Genomic DNA, 14,790 nt, shown 5'->3' with positions numbered 1-14,790 from the left:
CAGAAAAACTCTTCTGAGTTTAAACTCTTCCTCTGGCCACCAAACTACACAGACATGACCGTTACTGAGCATATCTGGGATGCGTTTCGAAGTGCTGTTCAGAAAAGATCACTAACTCCTCTTACTCTCACGGATTTATGGACAAACCTGCAGGATTCATGGTGTCGATTATCTGCAGCACTACTTCAGACATTAGTCGAATCCATGCCACGTCGTGTTGCGGACTCCTGCGTGCTCGCGGGAACCCTACACGATATCAGGCAGGTGTACCAGTTGAACCGTGATTAATTTCCAAAGAATGTTCTTAAGAAATTTATTTTATTTACTAGCTATTCATCAAGAACATTAACACATTTAATCACACTATGTAAGCATGGAAGTAGTTGCCAGGGAGTAACTGATGAAATCATAAGCAAATTTCTTTTAACAAATTGGAATTTTATTCACTTTAATAGTGCCTAAAAGCATTTTTTAAAAGAAAGAGATTTAAAATTATTATCAGAAGGCATCCTCTAAATGTTGTTGTTGTTGTTGTGGTCTTCAGTCCTGAGACTGGTTTGATGCAGCTCTCCATGCTACTCTATCCTGTGCAAGCTTCTTCATATCCCAGTACCTACTGCAACCTACATCCTTCTGAATCTGCATAGTGTATTCATCTCTTGGTCTCCCCCTACGATTTTTACCCTCCACGCTGCCCTCCAATACTAAATTGGTGATCCTTGATGCCTCAGAACATGTCCTACCAACCGATCCCTTCTTCTGGTCAAGTTGTGCCACAAACTTTTCTTCTCCCCAATCCTATTCAATACTTCCTCATTAGTTATGTGGTCTACCCATCTAATCTTCAGCATTCTTCTGTAGCACCACATTTCGAAAGCTTCTATTCTCTTCTTGTCCAAACTATTTACCGTCCATGTTTCACTTCCATACATGGCTACACTCCATAAAAATACTTTTAGAAACGACTTCCTGACACTTAAATCTATACTCGATGTTAACAAATTTCTCTTCTTGAGAAACGCTTTCGTTGCCATTGCCAGTCTACATTTTATATCCTCTCTACTTCGACCATCATCAGTTATTTTGCTCCCCAAATAGCAAAACTCCTTTACTACTAAAAGTGTCTCATTTCCTAATCTAATACCCTCAACATCACCCGACTTAATTCGACTACATTCCATTATCCTCGTTTTGCTTTTGTTGATGTTCATCTTATATCCTCCCTTCAAGACACCATCCATTCCGTTCAACTGCTCTTCCAAGTCCTTTGCTGTCTCTGACAGAATTACAATGTCATCGGCGAATCTCAAAGCTTTTATTTCTTCTCCATGGATTTTAATAACTACTCCGAATTTTTCTTTTATTTCCTTTACTGCTTGCTCAATATACAGATTGAATAGCATCGGGGAGTGGCTACAACCCTGTCTTACTCCCTTCCCAACCACTGCTTCCCTTTCATGTCCCTCGACTCTTATAACTGCCAACTGGTTTCTGTACAAATTGTAAATAGCCTTTCGCTCCCTGTATTTTATCCCTGCCACCTTTAGAATTTGAAAGAGAGTATTCCAGTCAACAATGTAAAAAGCTTTATCAAGTTACAATTTATTCAGATGCAGTAAGAAGTTTTGACTGTATGAGCTTTCGGGCAGAGAACCTTGCCGCTCCCTTCTGACACGGCCGTAGTTACGACCGCTCACAACAGCCTCTGAAAGACTACACTGGTGCAAATCTGCAACACACCAGATAACTTTAAGAGTTATAACAATTTACACAAGCACACAAACTATGCACCCCCCGTAGGAGGGATGCAAATGGTACAAAACACAAAAAATTAAAATATTAACCTTGCCGCCGAAGGTGCAACTTGATTTTAACTTCTAAGAAAAGACTTACGGTGAAAGGGTGGCAACTTTAAATACTAAAACGGTCATTTAAATAAAAGCCCATGAAATGCAATCTTATATCAAATTCTACAAGGTTGGCCAAACAATAGTTAAGATGCTCTACAGTACGCAGATACCGCCTCTCAAGATCATAGGCAATAATATCAAAGTTTCCAAAGCTCAAAACATATTTCAGGTATTAGGCTGCTACACTCCAAGCAATAACTTCGTTAACACACCAAATCCGACAAACATGACAGAGGCAGCTACTAACGTACGGTAGATTGGTAGGGAGATTACCGAACAACCCGAACCGCAGGTTGCTCTAACCCGCCCCTACTCCACAAGGGAAAAACGGACCACCAAATTTATAAACAACCACTTTCCCGCGGGTGGGCAAACGGAGAAAAATGGTGGGACGACCCCAAAGCGAAACGGCTGGTGACTTCACCAAGAAAGCAAGTAGAATTTAACAAGAGTAAATGAAACAACATATCACCAAACATCTAATATACTGCGATTTCTCGAGAAGACCTGGCGCAACACCCCCAAATCACTCTCCCGAACCGTCCGCTGCCAGCCGCTTCAACGGACGCAAGAAGGTGCGCCGATCTCCTGTCTCACGGTGTCGCAGCTCGCACCGGCCAGACTGATATCGTGGTTTGACTCCTGTTGCTCTCGTGACGACCGCGAAGCCACTACCTCTCGATATACGGCGCGGCCCACTGGGCTCACGTGGCGAACTCACATGCGCCGACGCTCCAGACGGACAAGTCATCATGTGTCTCAGTGCGCGACCGACCAACCGATCGATCCAACCGCCAATGACCATTGCCTGAGCAAACTCGAACAGACTGGCGGCCTAACGCGCAGACTCAGATGCAGGAACTAAGCCCCGACTGGGCGACCACTCGCTGAGTTCTCTTACTGGCGGAGTGGAAAGACTCTCATTTTGCGGGCTTTAATGGTTGATCCAAACGAAAGACATACTAGCACTCCGGACGACAACAGACACTAACTGCCTCACAAATGCGGACGAGAGACAGACTAGCAAGCTGGGGACGAGAGACTGACCCAGACATTCTGGCGAGCTCATAGCGCGCCTTAATGCACGTGAACAGGCAACCTTTCCCCTTTCCCACCAGAGGGAGATACCAAAGCTGCCATTGCCACAGCGGCGCCACCACCAGAAACGGAGGGCGACGGCGTTACATTACGGCTCACCAGTCTCTTTTTCTTCAAGGAAATAACAGCTCCCTTTCTGCAGTTCACTATTCTCAATTTTATTCGTAATGTAATCTAGTCAGACACTTATTTCCCTTGATTGTTATCAGCATTTACTAAGTTGCTGGGGGAGTGTTCCGCGTCGGTGGCTTTTTGCCCCGTGGGCCTGGCTTTTACTTGCGGCCTGTGCACCGCTCTCTAGCATTTCCATGCGCGGCTTCCTATTAGGTTACAGTTGCACGTCCTGGCTGGCTGTGCTCAAGCTCAGTGTCTTATGTTATGTGACTGGCACTGTAAACAAATCTTTGTTGTCAGCCAGGAGCCCTTTGATTAACTGGCTTCCCACAGGAAATTTTCTCTTTAATGTTTAAAGCATATTGTATTCTCGTAAATTTTTTGCTGTAAGCCTTTGGCTAATTGCTGTGTTATCTTTGTTAATATTTATCTTTTGAAGTCCCCTCTAATATCTTGGAGTTGAATTCGCTTCAAGAAATATATCTGGAACTGTCAACATAAAAGTTTTCTGGGTGTGGTACCGCGTCGTAATGTATAAAAGTACTGCTGCAGGAGAAAAACCAACGTTTCGCCCACGGTTGCACCGGTCTTCTTCTGGGTCTACTGGTGCGTTGTAACTATGCAGTGTCCCTGATATTTTGTTGTTACTGTTCACTGCGTATGCCGTTACGTCATAATTTTAAAAAGATACATCGTTTTATTGGTCACTTACGGAAGAAGGAGAGGGAAATTTATTTTAATAGGTTATTGCGATGGAGGGAGAGCGTAACCTCTGTTGTCTATTGGCTCTCGTGTTATGTGGAATGATGAGTGGTCACCGTCGAATGAGAAGTTGGCTGCTGTTTACCAGCTGCTGGACGTCGGCCGCGCGGCGGCAGTTACTCGCCGGTAGTGCTCGCGCCTCGGGTTTACAAAGCAGTCCGTTGGTCTCTGATTGCTGGCAGCGAAGATGGAGCAAGCCTGAGTCCATCCTCTCTATTCATGTTCTTAGGGTCTTTTAAGCATTTCGATGGCCTCTCTGGTTTTGCGTGTTTAATTTCAAAATTTTGAAAATACCAATATTGTTGAGGTCTTATTTCTTGAATTTGTTTGAGATTATTATTATTGTAATTTAACGGCTGTCTTACTCTGAACTCCCATAATGGCAAATTAACTTCAATTCTTCTACCTGTTTTTCAAAAGAAACTTGTTATCAGAGAAAGTATATAAAAATAAATATTGTCTTTGTTCAAGGGTAAATTTTGTTAATTAAAGAGGCCTCGTTGTTCCATATCATTTCCCTGATCCTGGAAATCCTCGATTTCACATTATATGATCACTTTGTTGTCTGTCTGTGTGGGTGTGTCTCTGTGCGACTGTTAAGCCCCTTTTCTCTCATGAACGAGTAATTAAAGGGGCCTCGTCCCTCGTCCTTCCATTTCATTTCCCTGATCCTGGAAATCCCCGATTTCACAGTATATGATCACTGTTGTCTGTCTGCGTGTGTCTCTTTGCGACTGTTAAGCCCCTTTTCTCTCATGAACGGGTACAGGCACCAAGTTCAAATATATGTCACATACTAGGGTCTAAGCCACTTGGCGAAAAATTTAAGCTTGTAAGTCAATGCAGTCAAAGATACGGCCATTATCTCATATATTTTTACACTTGCAAATTCACTCATCAGAACCTATGGATGGACCATCTCCATAGATGTCGGACCTTGTGGTCTATTAATAGAGCAGGTCCCTGCAAATTGTTCGGTCACAGGAACGAACATTTTTTAGTCTTCGCTTTAACCTAGCGTTCACATCTCAAAGATGTGAGAACTCGCTGGAAAGAAACCGTAGTTTGGATTCTACGAGGGTTGCCCACAAAGTAATGAGTAATGCACGGCATTTTTTTCTTCAACAATTCTGTATGTAACATAATGAGAATTACACACATGAAAGAATGGTGTTTTAGCTACACACCCTATTTTTCCACCTAATTTTCATCCCGTTGTATGGCCTTCCTCCAGAGCGAAACAAGGGCGTGTATGCCCTGTCTGTACCAATCCTTGTCATGGTGGCGGAACCAATGGTTCACTGTGTGAACCACCTCCTGATCGTCCTAAAAATTTCTTCCACGAATGGCATCCTTCAATGGCCCAAGCAAGTGGAAGTCCGAAGGGTCTATGTCAGGGCTGCCAGGTGTGACAGCCGTGGATGGTCTCCCCGACCGCTGCAAATCGTGGAGCTCCGGCGAACCGCCTTCTGATGACCTCACCCTCCGTGCCCAGCTACTAACTGTACTTCTGTCGACAGCAGAAGCTCTATAGACTTTGCACAAGCGTTTGTGAATATTGCCCACATTTTCTTTCTTTGCTGTGAGAAATTCAGTAACGGTACGTTGCTTGTAACGTGCATCACCTACAGACGCCACTTTGAAACTGTCTTCAGCTAGGCTATCTGTCAGCGCTCGCTCACTCAGGAGGCTTCAGATAACACATACGCAACGTTTCGCATTCGTAGCATTGTTTCCGGCTGAGAAAAAAATGCAGCGCATTACCTCGTACTTCAAACTATGGGCTCCCGTCCCCAGTTGGATAACTGGGATATGTTACGGGCTTGCAAGCTTCCGGTGTCCAATAAAAAGACATGCACCACACCATTGAGCCACACGAAATTATTATTATTACCATCCCATATATACATAACAAAATTTGCACGGAACCTCCAGAGAACGATTCCTACTCTCATTTGTCCTGTATTTTTATTTTATTTTCTTTAACTTGTATTTATTGGTTACAGCTCTTTTACCACTTATGTGAAACTAGCTCCATCCTTAAGCGCCGTCACAGGATTCACGAACCTGTCTAGATTCCTAAACCCGTACAGCCTCATTCGAACCCGGGGTATAGACTCCCGAAACTCGTGCGCCAGTACTTGAGGTATTCCGTGGCAGGTACCTGACTGTTCTGACGCAAGTAACCTGTCAGGTTTTCTTGCATACTGGCAGCTACAGGCGTCCACATCAGTTGCTGCATGCATGCCTCTTTCCCTTACGCTGTATAACTAACACCGTCAAATACAGCTGAAGAGAAGAAATTGTCTACCTATAAATTCATAGAGTCACCTTCCGTAGACTCCATCAATGATGACCCTTAAGAGTGTGGAACGAGTTAAATGTAGTCATTAACACAAAGAACGCAAATCGTGGATACTCAGTCCGTCAAATGTGTTAAAAATTAAATGTCAGTAAATTGCCTAATGTTGTTCATGTTTATTCCACCTAAATTTAATCAAGCCAATTAGAAAGGAATCTGTCACTGCGAAAAATGTTTCTGCCTCCTGCAAACATTTCTCTGTCTAAAATGTCTATCCAACGACTTATTCACTGTACGAATTTTTGTCATTTTGTCTCTTCTCATGGATATGACCACGTCCGTAGGTGTTGCTTATGTGAAGAAACGGTACTGTTTTCATGTATGTTAAGTTTAGTGGTTTACTAACTACAAAGAAATGTAGTTCCTTCACTATATCTTCCGTATTTTTAATTTCTCAAATGACTAGTCATGATTAATAATACAAATTTCACATAAATTTTAACTGGCTACATCGGCTGCAAAACTCTGACAAATCCGACAGCTTACACTGACTAACCCCAGACTCATTGGACTGTTCATTTCTTTCAGCAGTTCATGTAATTCTGCTTCACTTTCACTGAGAGTAGCAATGTCATCAGCGCACCGGATATCGTTTCACCTAGAATTTTTATTCCACTCCTGAACTTTTCTTTTATTTCCATCGTTGCTTCCTCGATGTACGGATAGAACAGTAGGGACGAAAGACTACATCCCTGTCTTACATCCCTCTTAATCTGAGCACTTCGTTCTTAGTTGTCCACTCTTATTATTACTTCCTGGCTCTTGTACATATTGCATGTTACATGTCTCTCTCCATACTTATCCCTACTTCTCTCAGAATTTCGAACATCTTGAAATTCGTAGAGTCATCTTCCGTAGACTCCATCAATGATGACCCTTAAGAGTGTGGAACGAGTTAAATGTAGTCATTAACACAAAGAACGCAAATCGTGGATACTCAGTCCGTCAAATGTGTTAAAAATTAAATGTCAGTAAACTGCCTAATGTTGTTCACGTTTATTCCACCTAAATTTAATCAAGCCAATTAGAAAGGAATCTGTTACTGCGAAAAAAGTTTCTGCCTCCTGCAAACATTTCTCTGTCTAAAATGTCTATCCAACGACTTATTCACTGTACGAATTTTTGTCATTTTGTCTCTTCTCATGGATATGACCACGTCCGTAGGTGTTGCTTATCTGAAGAAACGGTACTGTTTTCAGGTATGTTAAGTTCAGTGGTTTACTAACTACAAAGAAATGTAGTTCCTTCACTATATCTTCAGTATTTTTAATTTCTCAAATGACTAGTCATGATTAATAATACAAATTTCACATAAATTTTAACTGCCCACATCAGCTGCAAAACTCCGACAAATCCGACAGCTTACACTGACTAACCCCAGACTCTTTTCGCAACTAGTTTTCCCGCCAGGTGCAAACGACAACAACAGAGACAATCTACCTAAATGTACACCAAATATTTTAATCATTTACACAGACATTCAACAAAATATTCAAACTGCTTTATATAAGTTCACACGTAAATATCACCAAAGTAAACATATATGCGATCTACTTTATGAAAATTTCACCTATTTATGTTTATGTCAGCTTAACTACACAAATGTAAATTTGTTTTCAGTAAAATAATCGATCAAGGTGTTGCAATAGTTAGCACATCAGACTCGCATTCTGGAGTAGGACTATTTAAATCAGGGCCCGGCCATCTAGATTTAGATTCTCCGTTATTTCCCTATACCACTCCAGGCGAATGCCGGGATAGTTGCTTTGAAAGAGTATTACCAATTTCCTTCCCTCTCTTTGAAACATTCCAAGTTTGTGCCCCATCTCTAACGACCTCGATGTCGACGGGACGTTAATCTCTAAGCTTCCGTTTTTCCTTCAGTAAAATGGTTGTTCACAAGCTGTAAACATCAATCATTTACAAAGTTTCTATTTTATTTACGCATGAAGTGATTGATGCCCACTGGTAACGGAGAGTTCATACAACGTACCCAGAGGCCACTGGCATGGGCCTCGAATAGGCCGCCATATTCTCCGGATCTGAACGCAAGCGACTCCTTTTTGTGGGCTTATATGAAGGACAAGGTATACAGCAGTAATCCCAAAACCATTGCTAAGCAGAAAACAGCCACTCAGGAAGTCATCGACAGCATCGATGTTCCGACGCTTCAGCGGGTCATGCGGAATTTAACTATTCGTCTGCACCATGTCATCGCCAATGATGGATATTTCGAACATGTCATAACATAAATTTGAATATCTTTAGTGACGTTTACTTGTTGAATAAAGCGTGTGCACGCCCTAGTTTATAACTAATTTACGTTTTTTTATATAGTTCAATAATTGTCACCCTGTATTATGTATTAAGCCTCATTATATGCACTAATCAGTCATGAAAAACATACTTGTTATGTATATCCTGTTTGCCACACATTACCACTTGTCACGCAGATATACAACGAACGTTGTTACTTTCCATGAAGCTAACGGAACTTTCCAGTCCTTGAAATTTGGTGTTCAGATAGTTTGTAAAGAGAGTGACTAATGAGTTATGTTTCTAATTTCTTTTGAATTGGTAGCGTTTCCTAATCAGCCTCTTGCACTATGTCATACAGGACCTTTTGTTTTTAATCTGGCCGTCTTAGTTGTCAACCTTGGTTGTGATTTTTTTAAAATTGTGGCAATTGGATGCAACGCCTGGGCTGATAGTGTGAAGGCTATTACCAGGTAATATGATAGGTTGTTTGTTCGTATACAGTTACAGTAAGCATGCCAACATCCCTAAAAAGTCTTTTTCAAGATCCACAGTTATTTAGTTTACACAATCTGCTTACTGCTCGCCTCTCCGAATAAGCATTTTGTTTACTTTAGATTTAACGCTGTAGGATACAGTTCCATAGCAGAACAGCAAGTGAGAATATATAAGGTAATACAACGTTACTACCGTTAGGGTAACACAATGAAAGATGCATTTCAGTGCAGTATGTGCTGGACTGAGCGTCTTGATTAGCTTCTTATTACAGGTTCATCCCCACCACCAGTTCTATAAAAAATTAAGCTCTCATGTGTAAAACAGCTCTAAACGTCTCATTTCCTTACAAATGAGTTGACGTGTTAAATATTTGAGGTTAAGCATTCTCAATCTTTAAACCTTTACGGTTGAAGGCATCGTAGGTTTTCGTGAATGTCATGTTCATGACGCCATATCTTCTAAACTTTATGATGTACAAAGATATAACTTTGCTGGTACATTCAGTGGTGTGTGTGGACACTGTCTGAAAAACGTGTTGCGAATAAAAAATGGTTCAAATGGCTCTGAGCACTATGGGACTCAACATCTTAGGTCATAAGTCCCCTAGAACTTAGAACTACTTAAACCTAACGAACCTAAGGACATCACATACACCCATGCCCGAGGCAGGATTCGAACCTGCGACCGTAGCAGTCCCGCGGTTCCGGACTGCAGCGCCAGAACCGCACGGCCACCGCGGCCGGCTGTTGCGAATACAATTAGTAGTAAAGAAGTAATAAATTAAAACGTCTTGCCTGATGTTGATTTACTGTGATCGAGGAAAATGTAGAAAGCGATAAACTAATTTGCTTTCTTTGTTTTGTGGGTGGTTTCCACGAGAAAAAGTTTTAAGAGAGATTGTGAATCACGTGTAAAATTTGTAGCAAGTAGTTAGGTGCTCTCATTCTCAAATACTGTGTGAATACAATACGGGTAATTTGTGCACAGTGAGTTAAACTACCTCAAGACGTGTACACAGTTTGCAACCGTAAAACAGGTTGATTCAAAATGACTCATTGTTTGTAAAAATTGTTTGTATTCATGTAATAGCCTATATGTATGTATGGAAACATAACCTCAAGGAGTTCTTTGTGCTATGTTCGCAAACATCCAGTGTATGTACCGTTACTCACACGGCACATATCAGACCTATAGTCCATTACCTACCTAAAGAGCCCGAATCGATGTCAGTCACAGCTGCCGTCATGCGTCCTCTCAAGTGAGCGATGTTGTGGGACGTGGCGGAGTGAAAACAGTGTCTTTGATGTAATTCCTCCGGTAAAGAAACACACTCTATCAGATCCGCAGTATGTGGGGCCATACCAGCAGCTGGAGATTTACTGCTGATTCGCAAACGATCCACTGTCTTAGCAGCTCAGTATGCAAGAATTCACGAGCATCGTCGTGGAGCTGCAGTGGAGCACTATCCAGCTGACAAATGCTATTACTACTGTCCTCTTTCTATTACGGCATGAACGACGCAAAATGCTTTCTTTCCGTTAATCTGGCAGTCATGTAGTTGGTGACCACGAAAACAAAACAACATTTTTGGGTCGCTCTTTCTATACACGTTGAACACTAATAAAACCGATAAACTGCATGGATGGATTCCTGACGGGAAATGAAGGAAGGGAGGTCCTACGAACATGTGTCCGGAAGCGGTCGGTGCCCGTGCAAAGATTTCAAATCGTGAAACTTCCTGACAGATTAAAACTGTGTGCCGGACCAAGACTCGGACCTTTGCCTTTCACAGACAGGGGTCCAGAGTTCGAGTCTCGGTCCGGCACACAGTTTTAATCTGCCAGGAAGTTTCATATCAGCGCTCACTCCGCTGACGAGTGAAAATAGTCCTAGAGAACAGTGCAGATTTGCATCGCATCCACGTCACAGCCGATGTTCAAAGTGACCTCAACGGCATCACACAGCGTGCAAAACACAAGAACCACACGGCACGTAGAGGACCTGTCATTCGTCAACGCCATCTACCGTGGCAACGTTGCATTTCCAGACACATGTTCATACGAACTTTTTTTTCCTCCATTTCATTTCCAGCCAGGAATCCGTCCCTGCAGTTTGTCAGTTTTATTATAAACCTTTAATGTAGGCGTATACTTGTTAATAAGTTGATTCTAACAACTTGCTTATTCGAAGTATGCTGTCACGGGATGGTATGTCTACAACTCTTCACTACATGATTTTCATTATTTTTTTTCATACATAGGCTAAGTTCAGTGACGGTACTTGTTGCACGCTGTATACTCTGCTGTACAAAAGCAATTTGTGTCTTTTGGCTCCGTACTATGTGAATAATTACGATTAACAGCAAGGTGTGTGGCAAGATAGAGGGCGTGTCAGCTCGAAATCGGTAACCTTTGGAGCAGAAATAATCTCTTACCTGAGTATAAACATTTCTTAAAATTACTCGAAAGTGTCTATGTCAATTTGAATAACCCTGCACTTACCGCACTGTTGCCGCAAGTTATATCAGATTTCCTCAGGTTATGGCAACGTTTTAAATTTCTGATTTCTGTCAATTATTATGTGAAATACTGAAAATCAAATTTGTTTCCGTGCAAGCTGTTAGATGGGCGAGGTGCAACTGGAACTAGATGACCAGGTGACGGTTTTAGCCAGTTGATAATTCACATGTGTTGATTCCACTTTAACTTTCGTTCCAAATGGTACTCAGGTTCTAAAAATGTTCGAATGTGTGTGAAATATTATGGGGCTTAACTGCTAAGGTCATTAGTCCCTAAGCTTACACGCTACTTAACCTAAATTATCTTAAGGACAAACACACACACCCATGCCCGGGGGAGGACTCGAACCACCGCCGGGACCAGCCGCACAGTCCATGACTGCAGCGCCCAAGACCGCACGGCTAACACCGCGCGGCGGTACTCAGGTAAAGTTTACGCGATGTGCCTCGTTTCATGTTTGACCACTCCCGTAACAACAGGTCATTATCGTTTGTTCGAAATCGCCAAATATGAGTCTGTTATCATCTAAGTTAAATCTGATAAGACTGAGTTTGGAACGATGATTAGCAGACTTCTGCCAACAGTAAACCATTTAAGTAGTTTAAGAACAAGAGTGGCTCTGCCACCGATCCTTGTGGAACTCCACATGTTACATTCTCCAAGTGCAATTTCGTGCCAAAAAAATGGTTCATTTGGCTCTGAGCGCTATGGGACTCAACTGCTGAGCTCATAAGTCCCCTAGAACTTAGAACTACTGAAACCTAAGTAACCTAAGGACATCACACACATCCATGCCCGAGGCAGGATTCGAACCTGCGACCGTAGCGCCTAGAACCGCTCGGCCACCACAGCCGGCAATTTCGTGCCAGGGACGCAGTCTGTCTTCATAGAAGGTATCAAGCTTTCCCTGTGCTTTTAAGTTGTGGCTGTAGTAGGAAAAAAGTAAATGGACTGCTTTGTTTGATTCTATCGTATTCAGATTCCATTATCTCTTAAAATATCCATTTCGACAGGGAAACGAGAACAGCGTATTTGATATATTATGCCACGATGAAAAAAGAATCCATTCACTGTTATTTGATAACGCAGTATATTTCAAAGCCATCCTCGGAGCGAGCGGAGGCCAGTTCCCCCTCGATTCTGTTATCCCCGATCTCGGTATTGGAAGCGCAAGCGGCGCGCTCGAGCGACGTATTCCCGGCGATGTGTGAGCGCAGAGTCAACGGCTCGCCAGCTTGTTTTGCGCATAATGCAGTTAGTGAATAATCCCGTTACTGGTCCGGCGCGGCCACGCGTAAGGCTGCTACGGAAAATAATTTACGGCTGGTAATAATTTACAAACGGAGCGGGTGTTGCACAGTGAGGAAGCGGAAGGCGGCGAAGTGGTGGGAGGGGGGGGGGGGAGGGAGAGGGAGAGTGGCGGGTTAGGTTGTGGGGGGGGGGAGTTTGGAGGGGGGGGGGGAAGCTGGGATATTAATTCGCGCTCGCAGTGCAGCGGCGCAAGTCGTCGCCGTAGCCGGCTGCTAAACGGTCTCAATTAAACAGATTACGAGATAGGCGGGGGCGGTCGCGCGCGCAGTTTGTCTCCGGCGCCGAGGCGAGGCGAGGCGAGGCGAGGCGAGGCGACGACGCGTCGAGAGGAGAGGCGGGCGTCGCGACGCCTGCAAAAAGGCGCCGGCGCCTCTGCCGCCCGCGGGCAGCACGTGCGCTGCACGTGACGTCGTCGTCCGTAATTGTGGCTCTAGTCCTGCTGCCTCCGGTTTCGGTACGCGTGACCTGCTCTCTCTCTCTCTCTCTCTCTCTCTCTCTCTCTCTCCATCTCTCTCTCTCTCTCTTCCTCTCTCTCTGTCTTTTTCGTTGAAAGGACAGGGCGACAGCGCTGCGCTGTGTCTGTCCGTGAAATTTCCGGGAATAGTTTGTGAGGCGACTTGAAATTTGGGCTTTGCCAGCACCAGCTCCTTCATTACCTCAGCGTCTCCCTTTCGTTTCCACACTGTGTACACTGTTACGATAATTTAACTACGACCTTGTTATACGCCAACTCAAGAGTTCGACTCAATTAAATTATTGTGTAACAGGGTGTTCACTGGAAAAGAAAGAATTAACAAGGGAGTCGTAGAATCTGACATGTCTAAACGTTAATAATTAAGATTAACAGGTCGAACCCTTGTTGTTGCTGTTGTGCTCTTCAGTCCTGAGACTGGTTTGATGCAGCTCTCTATGCTACTCTATCCTGTGCAAGCTTCTTCATCTCCCAGTACCTACCGCAACCTACATCCTTCTGGATCTGCTTAATGTATTCATCTCTTGGTATCCCTCTACGATTTTTACCCTCCATGCTGCCCTCCAATACTAAACTAGTGATCCCTAAATGCCTCAGAGCATATCCAGCCAACCGATCCCTTCTTCTAGACAAGTTGTGCCACAAACTTCTCTTCTCCCCAATCCTATTCAATACCTCCTCATTAGTTATGTGATCTACCCACCTAATCTTCAGCATTCTTCTGTAGCACCACATTTCAAAAGCTTCTATTCTCTTCTTGTCCAAACTATTTATCGTCCATGTCTCACTTCCATACATGGCTACACTCCATACAAATACTTTCAGAAACGATTTCCTGACACTTAAATCTATACTCGATGTTAACAAATTTCTCTTCTTGAGAAACGCTTTCCTTGCCATTGCCAGTCTACATTTTATATCCTCTCTACTTCGACCATCATCAGTTATTTTGCCACCCAAAAAGCAAAACTCCTTTACTACTTTAAGTGCCTCATTTCCTAATCTAATTCCCTCAGCATGTAGAACCCTTACAAAATATTAAAAAAAACATGGTAATGCATGAGCCATGCCGGGTCGTTTCGATTGATCGATCGGGTCAGCACCGTGTGATCTTTGGGCTCGGCCGTTTGACGTGGCTTTTGGCCGCGACGGGCGTGTGGCGCTAGAGAGGGACAGCCGGAGAGCCGCGCGGCGCTGGAGAATCAGGGGGAGCGTGCTTGAGCAGGCCGGGGCACGACGCAGAGGTTGTGGTGTGTTTGGCACGTTTGGAAGACCGAACCTGGCTTGTTGTGTGAGAACTGGACTCGGCCACATTACCCGAATCGGTGCGGCCCTGGTTTGGATCTGTAAAGGATTTCATAAGAGATTTGGTTTATCTGGACTTTGTGATGCGATACAGTCCGAGTAAGCGAGGTGTATTAATTGCTACCATTGCTGCTCGGAGAGACGGAGGGCATAAGCCAGTATGGTGAAACTGTAATATTTCTC

The 14,790-nt window shown here is 43.5% G+C and overlaps 1 protein-coding gene across 1 annotated transcript in view; it reads left to right on the top strand.

The window, feature by feature from the left end:
- Positions 1-13,237, top strand: part of LOC124788422 — a 111,899-nt gene extending 98,662 nt beyond the window's left edge. Inside the window, exon 3 of the mRNA XM_047255689.1 lies at positions 13,065-13,237. Within this exon, the coding sequence (XP_047111645.1) occupies positions 13,065-13,237 (173 nt within the window). The remainder of the gene's footprint in view (positions 1-13,064) is intronic.
- The last annotated feature ends 1,553 nt before the right edge of the window (positions 13,238-14,790 follow it).

This window comes from Schistocerca piceifrons, chromosome 3, assembly GCF_021461385.2.
Source record: "Schistocerca piceifrons isolate TAMUIC-IGC-003096 chromosome 3, iqSchPice1.1, whole genome shotgun sequence".
NCBI classification, from domain to species: domain Eukaryota; kingdom Metazoa; phylum Arthropoda; class Insecta; order Orthoptera; family Acrididae; genus Schistocerca; species Schistocerca piceifrons.
Note: the sequence above shows the minus strand (reverse complement) of the source record. Positions and strands in the feature narration are given on the sequence as shown.